The sequence below is a fragment of the Apaloderma vittatum genome, unplaced genomic scaffold (assembly GCF_000703405.1).
Source record: "Apaloderma vittatum isolate BGI_N311 unplaced genomic scaffold, ASM70340v1 scaffold5900, whole genome shotgun sequence".
NCBI lineage: Eukaryota > Metazoa > Chordata > Aves > Trogoniformes > Trogonidae > Apaloderma > Apaloderma vittatum.
In genome coordinates this window covers 1,779-13,905 of record NW_009693867.1, presented here as the reverse complement: position 1 = coordinate 13,905, position 12,127 = coordinate 1,779, and the positions used below count along the sequence as shown (strand labels likewise).

General features: G+C 37.8%; 1 protein-coding gene across 1 annotated transcript in view; it reads left to right on the top strand.

The window, feature by feature from the left end:
- Nucleotides 1–1,765: 1,765 nt before the first annotated feature.
- IRAK4 (interleukin-1 receptor-associated kinase 4) overlaps nt 1,766–12,127 on the top strand; it is a gene marked incomplete at its 5' end in the record, with an annotated part of 10,801 nt that continues 439 nt past the window's right edge. The window contains 8 exons of the mRNA XM_009865221.1: nt 1,766–1,911; nt 2,206–2,403; nt 3,249–3,409; nt 4,234–4,298; nt 4,608–4,722; nt 6,834–6,943; nt 9,407–9,590; nt 10,424–10,486. Of these exons, the coding sequence (XP_009863523.1) occupies nt 1,766–1,911; nt 2,206–2,403; nt 3,249–3,409; nt 4,234–4,298; nt 4,608–4,722; nt 6,834–6,943; nt 9,407–9,590; nt 10,424–10,486 (1,042 nt within the window). The remainder of the gene's footprint in view (nt 1,912–2,205; nt 2,404–3,248; nt 3,410–4,233; nt 4,299–4,607; nt 4,723–6,833; nt 6,944–9,406; nt 9,591–10,423; nt 10,487–12,127) is intronic.

The following is a 12,127-nucleotide window of genomic DNA, read 5'->3' as shown; positions in this document are numbered from 1 at the left end:
AAACTAAAAAAGCTTTAATAAAACAATAATAGTGCTTATAAGGAAATAATAATAATGAAATATATGTAAATCTACATAAAACTGATCTCAGATCTGGCTGCCTGCCCCTCCCTAGCAATGTGCACAGATGCTGCAGAGCCCGCAGCACCGGGGATGCCCCAGGCTCAGTGGCAGAGGGGAGCCGGACCCAAGAGCTGGGGTTTGGGAACTCAGGTTTGGGATCAAAGGCAGAATAAGGGACAAAGTCCTCCTGAGATGCCAGCCCTTGAAGAAGAGGGCTTATCCCCCATCATCTTTGAGATATGTACTGAATATGCCATATATGGAATAGAATACTCTTGTTGGTCACCTGTCCTTTCTGTTCCTCACTGGAGGTTTTACTCCCTTATGCTTGCTTTTTCTTCCTGGCTCCCCCAGCATGGCACACAAGATCCAGCAGTGACCTTGGTCGCTGTAGGAGCTAGTATCAGCCAGAACCTTTCTGCATACCAATCCCAGGCCGTAACTATAAACCTTGGGTGTTGTCACTTCTAGTAGGAGACACTATCTGCAAAAACATGCTACTAACTTCAGAAAGTGCAATCTTTTAGAAGAGACTGAGCTGAAAAGTAAAAATCACTGAGCAGAGTTGGTTCTGTTTAGGTCAAACAAGGGCACCATGTAACATAATCTTGCCTGTGAACTGTTCAGTATCCATTGTCCCTCCCATCCCATTGTCCATTCCATCCTGTTGTCCATCCCATTCCATACTCTTGTCCATTACTGTAACTTGTTGCAGTTTGTGTGAAGACGGTTACTTAAGAACTTATCTTGCAGTACTGTTTCCTTAGGGAACTCAAAGTAATTACTGCTAATTGTTCTGTAGTTCAGTTTTCAGACAAGCTATAGACAAGCCAAAGAAAATTGACTAAGGAAATTAGAATTAATTAGAGCCACAGACATACTCATTCTTAGTGACTCAGCGTTGGCAGTATAACTTTCTGTACCCTGGAGACTAGTGAACATTGACTTTGTTGTTCATCCTCACAAAGAACAGCGCAAGAGACAACTGGACTGTAACTTCTAATTCACTGTTCCCAAAAATATGTCCAACAGATACAGGAAGCCCAAGGCTTAAAACTAGCAAGTTTTAATTTGCAAGTAATGTCGGCAGTATTCTATGAATACTTTGTTGCTTGAAGAGCTTGTTGAATCCTTAAGTTATTTCAGTGGTTATGACACTTTAAATACCGTGTTGTCTTGGGTTTTCAGCCTTTCTAGTGATGTTAGCATTAAATTTTTGTTTATTATTATAATAATAATAAATCAGTCAGAATAATGGTTCTCAATTTCTGCTTAATGCCTGTCTCAAAATATTCAAAAGTAAGTGTGCATGCCGCATGAATGGAAACACTTTTTTTTTGTTTTTGTCCCTTTGATCTGTCTCTTGCTCACATTCTATTACCTGTTAGTCCCATTTGTTAATATATGATGCATCCTGGACAAAATGTTGAAGCCACGTATGCTGGTTTGAGCTAAAACATTAATTTTTCTCATGTTTTGCTTTTTGTTCCCCCTGAACTTGAATTTCTTTAGGTTTTTTAGCTGCATTTTCGGAAGATTTGCAAATAACGGTACAGTACAGTTCAGTAGATTCAGAATTTTCTTTTAATTTTCTTTTTTTTTTTTAATAATTTACCTTTAATCTCTTTGCCTTCATTGTTCTCCGAGTTGCTTGATTTTGTTGTGTTTTTATTTTAATGCTGGTCTTAATTTATCTTTTAAGGAGATTTGAGGCATTTGTACAAATGGGAAAGAGCCCCACATGTGAATTACTTTATGACTGGGGAACAACAAACTGTACAGTTGGTGATCTTGTGGATCTGCTGATTAGGAATCAGTTCCTAGCACCAGCAAGCCTTTTGCTTCCAGGTAACTATTTCTCTTGTGCGTTTTGAGCGGTCTTCTCAGTTTTCTAAGATGCTAAGAAGCTTCACAGTAACTTGAAAATCAGAAGGGATTTGGTCAAAGTAACCAAAAGTGGACATATTTTCTAATTCTGTTATTTGTAATAGTCGTGTAAGTAATAGTCCTGCAGTTTTCATGTGTTGGGAGAATATAAACTTGTCATGACGCTCACACGCCTCTTAGTAAATACTGGCATTAATGTTACTTATTTTTCCGATTCCTCATGTAGTTAACGCTTTTTCTAAATTCCATTTTCAGAAGCTGTAAGGATGGCACAAGAAGTTACGTTACCTCTTTCTTCACAGGAAACCTTGCCTATACACGAGAAACAACTGCCTGTACAGGAAAAAGAAATGGCATCTCTAAAGCCTGTTTTAACTCAGAGTACTGAGAAGCAACGTTCAGCTCCTCCCTGCTTAAGGCAAGAAAATAGCAGCTCGCAGTCTAGTGACACAGGTAGGCACCCATCTTGGCAGAATTCGGTACAATCTTTTTTGCTGCTCTGTTCTTCGGCCCATGTGAAATAAATTGCAGCAATGCATTAGAGTAATGCCTGTCTCGCATTGTCATGCACCTCTGGGACACAGCATCTTTTGCTCATGTTCTGTGTGACTGAATTTAGTTTGTGTAATAAGATACCTGAATACGCGTTGCACCTTGCCAATAAGGTGGCTACTGTGATGGAAAACTTGACTGTTAGTTAAATTGCAATTTCTTTTGTGCTACACATAATCCTGTTGCCGTTTTTCGATACTGATTTTGTAGACTGATTAGCATGTTGTGTTTTAAAACCAGATTTTATGTGTCAGGAATTCATAGAATCATAGAATGGCCTAGGCTTCATAAGAATGTTGGAAGAAAGGTAACTAAAGAAAGCATTCTAGGAAAATATATGGTTGATCTGTTTCTTCCTAAAGGTCCACTTTTGGGTTGCTTGCAGGAACTTGGTGTGATCTAGATGATACATTTTTACATGTGACGCAGTGTGGTGCTCTCTGCGATCTGCTGCACATTTAATTTCTATTACCTGTATTACAAGTATTAACAAAAAGTACAGTCAGAAGGCTGCTGTAGTGGTAGTTGTGAAGAATATTATGCATAGCTGATTATATATGTTTCTCTACATTTCATTCTTTTTTCTTCTGTCTTCATCACAAAGCTAGAAGCCGTGTTCCATTATGTCAGGATTTGTGTGGTAGCAAGTTTTTGATTAAGTAGAACCAAAGCAGAAAATCTGTTCGATACACTTGTTCCTCAAGTGAAAACATAGCTCTGTGCTAAATGGCAAATATGTCTTTCAGATTTCCATAATTTTTCATTTCATGACTTGGAAAGTGTTACAAATAATTTTGATGCACGACCGGAATCAGCTGGAGGTAACAAACTGGGAGAAGGTGGCTTTGGTGTTGTGTTCAAAGGCTACATCAACGGCAGAAACGTGGCTGTCAAGAAGCTCATTGCTGTGAGTCATTCTGGACTTTTTTCAATGGCTGTGTACTTTGTAGTATAGTCTTGTTTATCTGTGGAAAGTGTTGAATGATACACTTCCAAAAGTGTCACCGTAGAATCATTAAGGTTGGAAAATACCTCCAAGATCATCTAGTCCAACTGTCAACCCAACACTGCCATGACCTCTAAACTATCCCGAAGTGCCACGTCTACACGTTTTTTGAACACCTCCAGGGATGGCAACTCCACCACTTCCCTGGGCAGCCTGTTCCAATGCCTCCCCACACCTTAAACAATAGTTGGGTTGAGAATCTTATCCTGGAGTCCCATGAGCTGGCACGGTCACCAGAGATGAGGTCTTGCCCTTCCTGTGGTGAGTGGCTCCAGCAGGTTGTCAGGAAGAGCAGGGTGCTTCTGCAGTTCCCCTCTCTCCCCTGCGCAGAGGAAGTGGCAGAAAGGAGAGAGTGCTGGGGAGGTTTCCCTTTCAGGATCACAAAATTTTAGTCTTCATAGCCAGTGTTTTGTGTGAATAATTAATTTTGTAACGAATAAATGCTATTAGTGGGTAACTGCACTGAAATATAATGGGTAAATTGGTGACTGTGCTGAAACTGAATTAATTTGCCCAATACTACTGTGTTCCAGAAAGTTAAAAAGCAAGTTCTGATACCTTATTTTTGAGTGAAGTAAAAAAAAAAAAACCGTAACAGTCAAGTAGTTGTTATATATAACTAATCTAAAGGAAGAGTTACACTTTTGATTTTTTTATTTTTTTACTGAACGCCTGTGCATTTTAATATCGCCAAGGGTATTAATGTCAAATTCTTCTTTTTGTAGATGGTTGATGTTAGTGTTCAGGACTTGAAGCAGCAATTTGATCAAGAAATAAAAATGATGGCGAAGTGAGTACAGTGTTATATGGTATCCTCATATCCTTTATGGGAATCTAAGCTGACAGATAACACATAAGCTAATGTGATCCCTTTTTTTTGTCTTTTTGGCATAACTTAATGATATTCATATTAAGTGAGACTGTTTAATATACGATGTGACTATTTTGTTCATTTTAAAGCACCACTGCAGAAACATGACTATATGCAGTGGGGCTGAAACAAGTAGTTTGGCATTAAGTTCCCTCTCTCTTTTATTTTCATCAAATTTTGGGAGTATTCCAGAGCATATATGAATAGGTTTATTTTTTTTCTCTATAGATGCCAGCATGAGAATCTAGTAGAGTTACTTGGTTTCTCAAGTGATGGTGCTCAACCATGTCTGGTGTACGAATACATGCCTAATGGTTCATTGCTTGACAGACTTGCTTGTCTGGTAAGTAAAATCTTTTCTGGCTTCCAGTTATCTTAACTTTGCCAAAGTATAGATATCTATGAAATATCTTTGAACCAGTACTGAACCATAATGGCCAAAAGATGTTTTACAACTTGCTTCTGTGTTCCAGACGACAAGTATGATAACAAGTGTTTTTCCAATAACATTTTATACAAATATTTTAGGCACAATAAAGTCAGAGCAGGCTGAGAGTACAATGTCATGTACCTGAAGTGGCACAAGAGCTTGGACTTGCCCTGCGTGCATGGAGCAGAGAAGAGGGTGCTGCACTGTCATGTTGTTCCCAGTTCTGACATTGGCACGTTCTCTGCTAGTTCTTGAGATCCTGCGTTGTGACATTGCCCTTGGTTCATTGCCCTTGTGATAGTGGTTAGAACACAATGTTCGTAGTCTGCATATTTTCCTGAAGTGCCTAAATAAGTGGGAAATCCTTTTTTTTTTTAATTAGTATTTTGTGTAAATGCAATACTTTCTTCTGATTTAATCAAATGAGGTGTCTTCTAGCCTTGGCCTTTAACAAATAGTAAGTTGCTTTGTTTTTCTTGAGGTAACTCTATATGAAGGACAATTACTTATTAGAGTGATACCAACAGGAAGGCAGACTTAACCTAGCAGATGAGTGTCCATGTTAGTTTGTTGAAGGAGTTCAAAAATCTGCTTTATACTAAGCAAGTGCAGCTTCTGAGATTGTTAGCTGGTGAACATCTTAAACTGCTTCAACTCCCCATGCACTAGACCTAAAATAAGTCATTCTGCTTTCTTGTGCACTGATCTTCCTGTCATACTGGCTCAAGCGTTTAGTAGTTGGAGAAGGAGCTGGGTTATGGAACTGTTGAGACTGAAAAAATACTCTGTAGAAAAAAAAAAGTCTTTGACGTTTTCTCTGCAAGGCCAAACAGTGGTGTTGGGATGAGAGTGAATAGCAGTGGTGACAGAGCACTGGCACAGGCTGCCCAGAGAGGTTGTGGAGTCTCCTTCTCTGGAGACTTTCAAAACCCACCTGGATGTGTTCCTGTGTGACTTACTCTACGTGATCCTGCTTTGCCAGGGGAGTTGGACTAGATGATCTTTCAAGGTCCCTTCCAGCCCCTGACATTCTGTGATTCTGTTGGGTAAAGGGCTGGAAATATTTGGTAGCATTGCTGCCTCAGGTTGATTTGGTTCATTTGCTTGCTCACACTTCCATATTTGCAATTGTAATTTTTTTTTTTAAACTGAATCAGTGCAGAAGGAAGACTGAAGTTTTATTTATAGCAGTGCAAGTTTATCTGTAGAAGTGAGCAAAGCTTCACAGGGCTGTATAAGAAAACGTTCATCCACGTAACTTTCATCGTCGTCATTATCAAGTGAGCTTCAAGGACTGGTGGTGATTGAAAGCTAAAGTAGTAAAAACTGAGGCCTTTAGAAGGAGTAAACAAACTTACATAAATCATAAAGAATCTAAATCAAAATGTATAAATCCGAAAGAATTTTCTGTTAAGGCTGAACAAGGGAGAAATGTGCATACTGAATGTGTATTCTTGCTGATAACTTCATTTTGTGGCTTTGCTGGGTGTGTTTGGGGCACAAACTCTTGCTTTTATCATCATCTTGTCTGGGCTTTGAGGAGCAGGTGAGGGAGGTGATAGAATGTTGAGAAACTCTAAGCTTCTCAGAAGAGTTAAGAATTAAGAATTCAGATTAAGAAGTGGCTTTGTAGTGTATCTATCCTCAGTTCTAAGGTCTATTTAGTTCAATGAGTCGAGCTAAACTCTGGAGAAATGGTAAATTTAGAAATGCTGGAAGGTTGACTTCTCTTTGTTAGTAAAAACGGTTGATTGCTTTGAATTATTTGCTTTGGCTTAAAAGGCTTTGTGATCGGAGCTGGTACAAAGTAAAAGATGTGGTAGACAGATGCAATTCTTTTGCAGTGCAGCTGGACTCGTAGGGTCAGAGTTGAATGTTGTCAAGAACTCTTTTTGCAAGAGATGAATTAATCAAAGGCAAAATTCAAGGAAAAGAGCTGAGTGTGACAGATGTGTATGTTTCTGCCCATGTAAATTAAGCAATGTATGCTATTATTCTTTTTAATGATTTCCTTCTTATTCAAGGATAATACTCCACCAATTTCGTGGAACACAAGATGTAAAATTGCTCAAGGTACAGCAAATGGCATCGAGTTTTTGCATGAAAATAATCATATTCACAGAGATATTAAAAGGTAAAAGCTGCTGACTGTCACTGACTGCATTTTCCCTTTTTTCTGTTTTTTTTTCTTTTCTTTTTCGTCTTCCCCCTGTTAAAGTCATTTTAGAGAGAACAAACTGTAAGCAGCGTTGCTTGAAGGGCACGATCTTTTCTGCAAGTGACATCTATCACCCTAATCTTGTCTTTGCCACAAGGACGTAGCCAGTACAAACTTCTAAAGATAATTATGAGGCTATTGTAATCTGTTACTATCAAATAGTTATGAGTGCTGCAAGGACAACCAGAAGTTCTGTTCTTTCACAACTGCTACTAATGGAAAAACTGCACTTAAGAGTACATAATGAGTTTTTAAATGGGGAATTTTTCAGAGGAAAACCCACTTTTTTTTTTTAATTTACTGCCATTTATTAGGAAGACAATAAAATTACTTCAGTCAGGTTTATGAAGTTCAGGGTTCTTCAAGGATAATGTGTTTTCAATTGTTTATTATACCAGATTTTCTTCCTAGAGATATCAGAGCTCGGAAGAGGTGAAGGTTTTGTTATAGAATTTTGTGGGGTTTTCCTGTTTTTTTTTCCCTTCCCTTCCCTTGCTACACTTTTTGATTTATTTTTTTAGTATTTTTAATACCTAAGCAGTCCAAGTCTTTGAAGAACAGCCCTAGGTGCCTTATTCCTTCTGTGGTTTAAAGAAAAACTGGCTGGTTGGGTGTCGAATGAATGTCTCAAGAGCTTCTTGGCGTTTCACAACTGTGCAATAAATGTAGGCCACTTTGGTTTTGTGACCTTCCTGCTTGTGAGGAACAAGTTTTTGCTTCAGCTGCCTCATAGAATGTGTCTGCTGCTTTGACAAGTTATGTTTCTTCTTCTTTCTTCCCCGCTTAAGCCTCTGGACAAGTGTAATGACTGGAAGGAACACATTTTATACCTTATGGTACTCTGCCCTTCTAACTGCTGTGAGTTAATCATATTACAGGATTTGGTTTCATTTTGCTTTTTTTTTTTTGTTTAGATTCTATTTTGAGACCTCTTGCAGTGTGAATATTTCAATAAATTTGGTTGGTGTTATTAATAGTGCTGCCACTGCTAGGTAAAACTTAAACGAAGAGACATCTGACATTAACTTCAGTCTTAATTCTGCTGTGACGTGTGGAGGCAATTCATAACCACATAGGCACAGGAAAGCTTCTCAATAGGCTAGAGTGGACATCACTGAATGGGTGTTCTCAGAGTTGTGCATGGCTTTTTGGCTTGGTTATGCCCAGGAAATAGTTCATTTGTCTCTTGAAACTTGACAGTTGCAGGAAAACTTGCTTCTCTTGAGCTCTTTGTGGTGTATCGGAAAAGCAGCTGCTCTTTGGGCTCAACTCAAGGTGATAAGTTCAGATTTATGAAGTTGTGATCCTGTTCTTTCTTCTTTTAGAAGCTCAGCTTTAAATACAAAACCAGCTGGTATATGGTGCCTTGGCCTTTGGTGTAGTGGTCTTTAAAACTATTTACAGCAGTTCTAACACCAAGTGATCTGTTGTGACTTACAGCTCAGTTAATTATGTTGAGACCGTCTGGTGAACAAGAAGGGGAAGTTAGAAATGTAGGTTTCTAGAAAGTGTTCCATGTTTTATCTGGCTATGTGTTTTCTTATAGTTCCATCAAGGGAGTCAGAAAATGAGGAGGATTACAGAAATATTAAATCAAGTGATTTTAAGATGGTTTCAAGTGCTACAAGTTTAAAAAATGGTAGAGGATTTATGCTGGAATTCGTCCCACTGAGTATTTTATGAAAGCATTAAGATCTTTTAGATGAGCCTCGGTCTTCGGGGGAGTGTTAAGGGAAGTAAAAGCTGGAGATCAAGTGGAAACACAACACATGAATTATTCCAGCATTAATGTTTTCTGTTTCTCTTCCAAAACAGAATAAGAGTATTAGTATTCATTTGGCATGTGAATTTGTAACTGTTGACATACTATTAGATAATAGGTATAAAAACCTGCTTTTCTTAGTTCTGAGTAGAGATTTAAACAGTTAAGAATTGTACTGTGATCCAGTACCAGTTGGTCAGAGCTAAGTATTCTCTATTATCCTTCTAAAAGAAAGATTATTCAGATCCAAAACATGAATGTAACATAATTGGTTTCTTATAAGAAACTTCTTAGGTTTGCAGGATTTAGGGGTGGGAGTTTCTGCTTCTTTTTTCTTTTTTTCTTTTTTTCTTTTTTTTTTTTTGCATGTGTACATGGATGGATCTTGGCAGCCAGTTCTTCGTTTATTTAATAAATTTTGAAGTTAAGCATTTTGCATCAAAAGCAACTTACATTTCTTGTTATATGAATAACGTATAAATATATTAGATTTCAAGGAACAGTCAAAGTAGCAGTTTGCATTTGGTTACTAAAGCGTTATTAGTCTGTTATAAAACCTAATTACTGTACTAGATTGGAAAATTTTCTTTTTTTTTTTTTTTTCTCCTCTCCTCCAGTGCAAATATCTTATTAACTGATACATATATGCCCAAAATTTCTGACTTTGGACTTGCAAGAGCATCTGTAACATTCACGCAAACAATCATGACTGAAAGAATTGTTGGAACAGCAGCCTATATGGCACCTGAAGCTCTGCGAGGAGAGATAACACCTAAATCCGATATCTTCAGTTTTGGAGTAGTAAGTAGAATGTGGGAAGCAGTATATGTCTTTTTTTTTTTTTTTTTGTAAATGATAAAAGCATACAGAATAAAGAATATCTGAAATTAAATAATCTATCCTGATCTATCATTTTTGTTTTTCCCAATAGATGTGCTCTTAAGATAGTGTCTCTGAACTTTGACTTGAAATGATTTGAATGTGTTGAATTTGCATGTCAAAGACTAGAGCAGAATAACATTCCAAGTTCTATCTAAATGTAGTTTGAAGTAATGTGGAACACTGTTTCTTCTTGTTCAGTATTTCACAAAAATGTAAATCAGACTGGGGAAAAAATTAAGGAAAATGTTGCAAAATTAAGCATGTTTTACCATAATTCAGCATCAAATGTATGCTGTCCATGTGGGATTTGCCTTAGAGCTGAGTACAAAAAAAGAGACGAGCTTAATATTTGGGAGAATCGTGATTCTGTTCTGAATAGATCCAAGACCCTAATTTCTGTTGACCACTTCCTTCATGGCATGTAATTTCACGGGGAAGGAGGCCAGATACTGTGTGTGACTACTTTGGAAATCCTTCCATCCTGCTTTGGAAATCCTTCCATCTCGCTTTGAAGCAACACAGTGTAGGGTGAGAAAAAATGTGTGTTGATATTCATAATGCATGCAACAGTTAAAATAAAGACAGGAACAACAGCAGCAACAGTCAATGGGATAGAGAGCTGTCTCTGGATAAGTACAGATTCTATGAGCATTTGTCTGATATACTGAGGGTCATGCTTGTTTTTGCAAACCGTCTATACGCCAAGGATTATTCTCGGCCTCATTTTCTCGTCTTTTTTTTTTTGCTCCTAGGTCTTACTAGAAATAATAACAGGTCTCCCTCCAGTAGATGAAAAACGGGAGCCGCAGTTACTGGTATGTTCTTTCTGCTTTCTCATCGCCTCCCACTGCTGCAGGATCACTTTCTGGGCAATCATAGTCAATAAACAGGTTCTGAGACTATCAGACTAGTCATCAAGATACATAGTTATGAAAACAGCTGTTGTGTCAATGCTTGTCTTGGAGCTAAGGCTGAAACCTTCCTCTGTCGGCTGGCAGAAGATTGTTCAGTCCCCAAGGTCATCTCCTTCCGATCTGATACTCTAATTGTCTTCCTTTTGGTGCTGCTTCGTATCGTAAACCCATTATGCTCTATCAGCACACTTCTGGTGTATACAGGTACCCTGGTAAGTCCTTATCCACCAGAACATCTTAAACTATTCATCTCAGTTCTTTCTTTATGGTTCTTTATACTTAGCATTCCTGTATCAGTTTTCAGCTTCACTAATAACTTGCAAGTATCTTGTGTCTTTAACCTCAGGGAAGCTTGCAATGTAAGGGTTTCTTTGCAAGCTGAGGAGTGGGTTGAATTTTGTTTTCTTTTTTGCTATTTAATTAGTATTTGAGTCTACTGATTAGGAAACTAATGCCTCAGAGCTCACTCTGTTGAATTAAAAATCTTACAAGGTTGTTCTTAATTTAGGTTTCCATTTAGCTTAAAGCTAATTCTGTAGTACTTAATCCAAGGTTTTCCTAGAATTTTTTTTACATAAAGATTTACTTATTTACAAAATAGGAAATAACATTGAGGTTTGGATTTTTTTTTTCTGTACTGTTTGACAGCAGATCACGTTCTTCCACAGCTTTTGGAGTACCTGTGTATTATTCATTGAGTTTTTGTCCTCTAAGCTCCGTCTTCCAGAGTGGCTTAATACTTATCCTGTTGAGCTCTGGAAGGACCTTGGAGAACTCAGTCCCTGTCAAACTGTATCTTGAGTTTTTGGGGGTTTTTTTGGCACAGCCTTTTTCAGAGATAGCATCTAAAAAGAAATATAAAGTATGGTTTGATGGGTACAGTTCACCTTTGTAACGTCCTCTTGGGAGCATTAACAGAATGTTGAAGCGCAAGATAATGTGGCATCCTTACCTTTGAAAATTTTGGAGTGGTTGAATGTTAGCCAGCAATTTCTTACTGGCTCAAGGATGAAGGCAGAAGACCTACCTCTACTCACTGAGTTTAATTTCTTATTTCATTTACCATCCTGACATTTCTGAGGTATTCCTCAAACAGTATTTGCGATTGCAAATAATGCACTTCATGTGTGTTGGAGCTGGAGACCTTTGGACTAAACCAGTTGAATTTAAAAATTGATTTCACACTACAAGTTTCCTTTTGAATAGATAAAGCAGCCACGGAGTGTGGTCCCAGAAGGCATTAGTTTACAGGAAGAGGCTTTATAAAGTTGACAAAAAAAAAAGTCATTCACACTCAAGCTTGCATATTTGGGGGTTATTAAGTAAACATACTTCATGTTGATCATGCTTCTTCTCTTAAAAAAGAGACACTACTAGGAAACTGAGCCTTGAACTGGGACTAAGTTAAAGCTGTATGATGGAGCTTAAAGAAAAATGCTTTATAATTTTATCTTAACTCAAAAATAATATATAAAAAAAAATATAGTTTATTTATACTCTCATAGGCTCTTTCTGCAGATATTGATAGTTATGCTGCTGAAC